Consider the following 1,913-nt stretch of genomic DNA (forward strand, 5'->3'; position numbering starts at 1 on the left):
GAAACTGACTTCTGTAATATCACTGAGTAGGGATAATAACTGAGAGAAGAATTCAGAGTTCTCAACAACCAATCAGGTTCTTTCCAAGCAATACTAAATTTTCTAAGAGAAAAACAGAAAGCTCCATTTTTTTTAGGGTCTCTATAATGGATATTTAAAAAAAAGTTGTCAACATTGGTGTCCAGTGCAGACTTATTTACATTTCTAAAACTAATACTAGCTTCTGGGTTTGCCATTTTTATTTGAAATATAATATAATCATTTAATCGTTTCTCGTTGATGATCTAACACTACCACGGTGATAGAAGAGGATACCAGAACAGTGCCTCTTAACCACAGCTGATTCTGCTCCCCAAGGGGGCATCTGGCAATGTCTGGAGATATTTTAGATTGGCATGACGAGGGGGTCCTACTGGCATCTAGTAGGCAGAAACCACGGATGTTGCTAACCATCCTAAGGCACAGAACAACCCCCTACAACAAATAATCATCTGGTCCAAAAGGCCTGTATGGTGCTGCAGTTGAGAAACCCTGGATTGGAGCAAGTGGCAGACAAAGTAATGCATATGACCACCCACACATTCCTGTTCACAAATTATTTATAAACACTGACTTGGTTCCATTTATAAAGCAAGAAAGATTGTCTTACAGCAAGAACAGCTGCTATGGGAATTGCTGCATTCATGAAGACTGTGGAAAGAAATCAAATATATTAGTTTCACTGAACTGTGAAAACATTTTTGGTAACTTTAATTAATCATCTGTTATTACATTAATTTTTCTTGGAGACAGGGAGGACTAAGTGAGCTAAATAATATTTTGTCTGGAGTCCATAAACATTTCCCAGCTGATGTTTTCTTGACAACAGTTGTATGAGCTAACATATACTACTCTTAACCAGAAACAATTTTCTTTATTGAAAAGGTTTATCTTATGAAATATTACAAAGAATTCCTATCAAATAATCCTGTAATGAAGAAAACTATTAAAAAGTATTAGAACTTAATGAACAAAGGGGTTTCATGTTTACAGCCTATATTGTTTGGTGCACTCAACTACCTTATATACATGAATATTGGGTTGTTGCCCAGATTTAAAAAAAAAAAAACTGACATCATTTCAAGTACTCTTTCCAAAAGTGGTATTTTCACTTACAGACTTTTACTTAACAAAAAAATAACTCCGTATCCTGGACCCTCTGCTGGTTTAGGTATCTCTCCAGGAATACATTTCCCTAGCCTTTGATGAGAATGGTATGCATAGCTGAAACAAGGAAAACTCATATTTTAGGCTAACATACTAGCATTTGGAAATCAGAGGTAAAAGAAAAAGCCAAATTGATGAGTTGTGGTTATATTTTTCACAAACCATAGAATTTTAGGAACTGAGGGCCCAAAAGGTTAAGTAAATTGTTGGTAACAGAGCACAGCAATGGCAGAGCAAGGGCTAGACCCTCATTTTCCTGATGAAGGTTTTCTACTGAGTTGCAGAGGACACCACCCGTCATTTGCTCTCGTGAGTTCTTCTCACCACTGTACATAGAGAAGAATCAAATTGAGCTTCTGTAGATCCAGAGATGACTTACTTATCAAATACAAATTCTTGTATGGTACTAGGAATTCAAACACCAATCTAAGCTTCATAAAAGCACAGACAAGGAGCCACGTTTCTGCCTTGATCTTCTTTCTCTATCTATTGTCACTCTTGTTTCTAAGTGTATTTGCTTCTTTTCCCCTCATCATTTTCAGTTCTGCATCCTTAAATAATCTCCTCTTGATGAGGAAGAATAAGACAACGACTGCTATTTAAAAACCATTTATATAGCAATCTGTGCACCAGGCAGAGGTAGCAGGCATTCATTATCCCATTATAAAGACGAGAATGAGAAGCTCAGGGTCACACAGTGGGTATTC

At 36.7% G+C, this 1,913-nt stretch overlaps 1 protein-coding gene across 1 annotated transcript in view; it reads right to left on the bottom strand.

Annotated features, from left to right (window-relative positions):
• The window catches only part of ABCC9 (ATP binding cassette subfamily C member 9), a 142,112-nt gene that overhangs the window by 108,712 nt on the left and 31,487 nt on the right, over nucleotides 1–1,913 (bottom strand). The window contains 1 exon segment of the mRNA XM_023725460.1: nucleotides 614–690. Within this exon segment, the coding sequence (XP_023581228.1) occupies nucleotides 614–690 (77 nt within the window).

The sequence above is a fragment of the Trichechus manatus genome, unplaced genomic scaffold (genome assembly GCF_000243295.1).
Source record: "Trichechus manatus latirostris isolate Lorelei unplaced genomic scaffold, TriManLat1.0 scaffold00313, whole genome shotgun sequence".
NCBI lineage: Eukaryota > Metazoa > Chordata > Mammalia > Sirenia > Trichechidae > Trichechus > Trichechus manatus.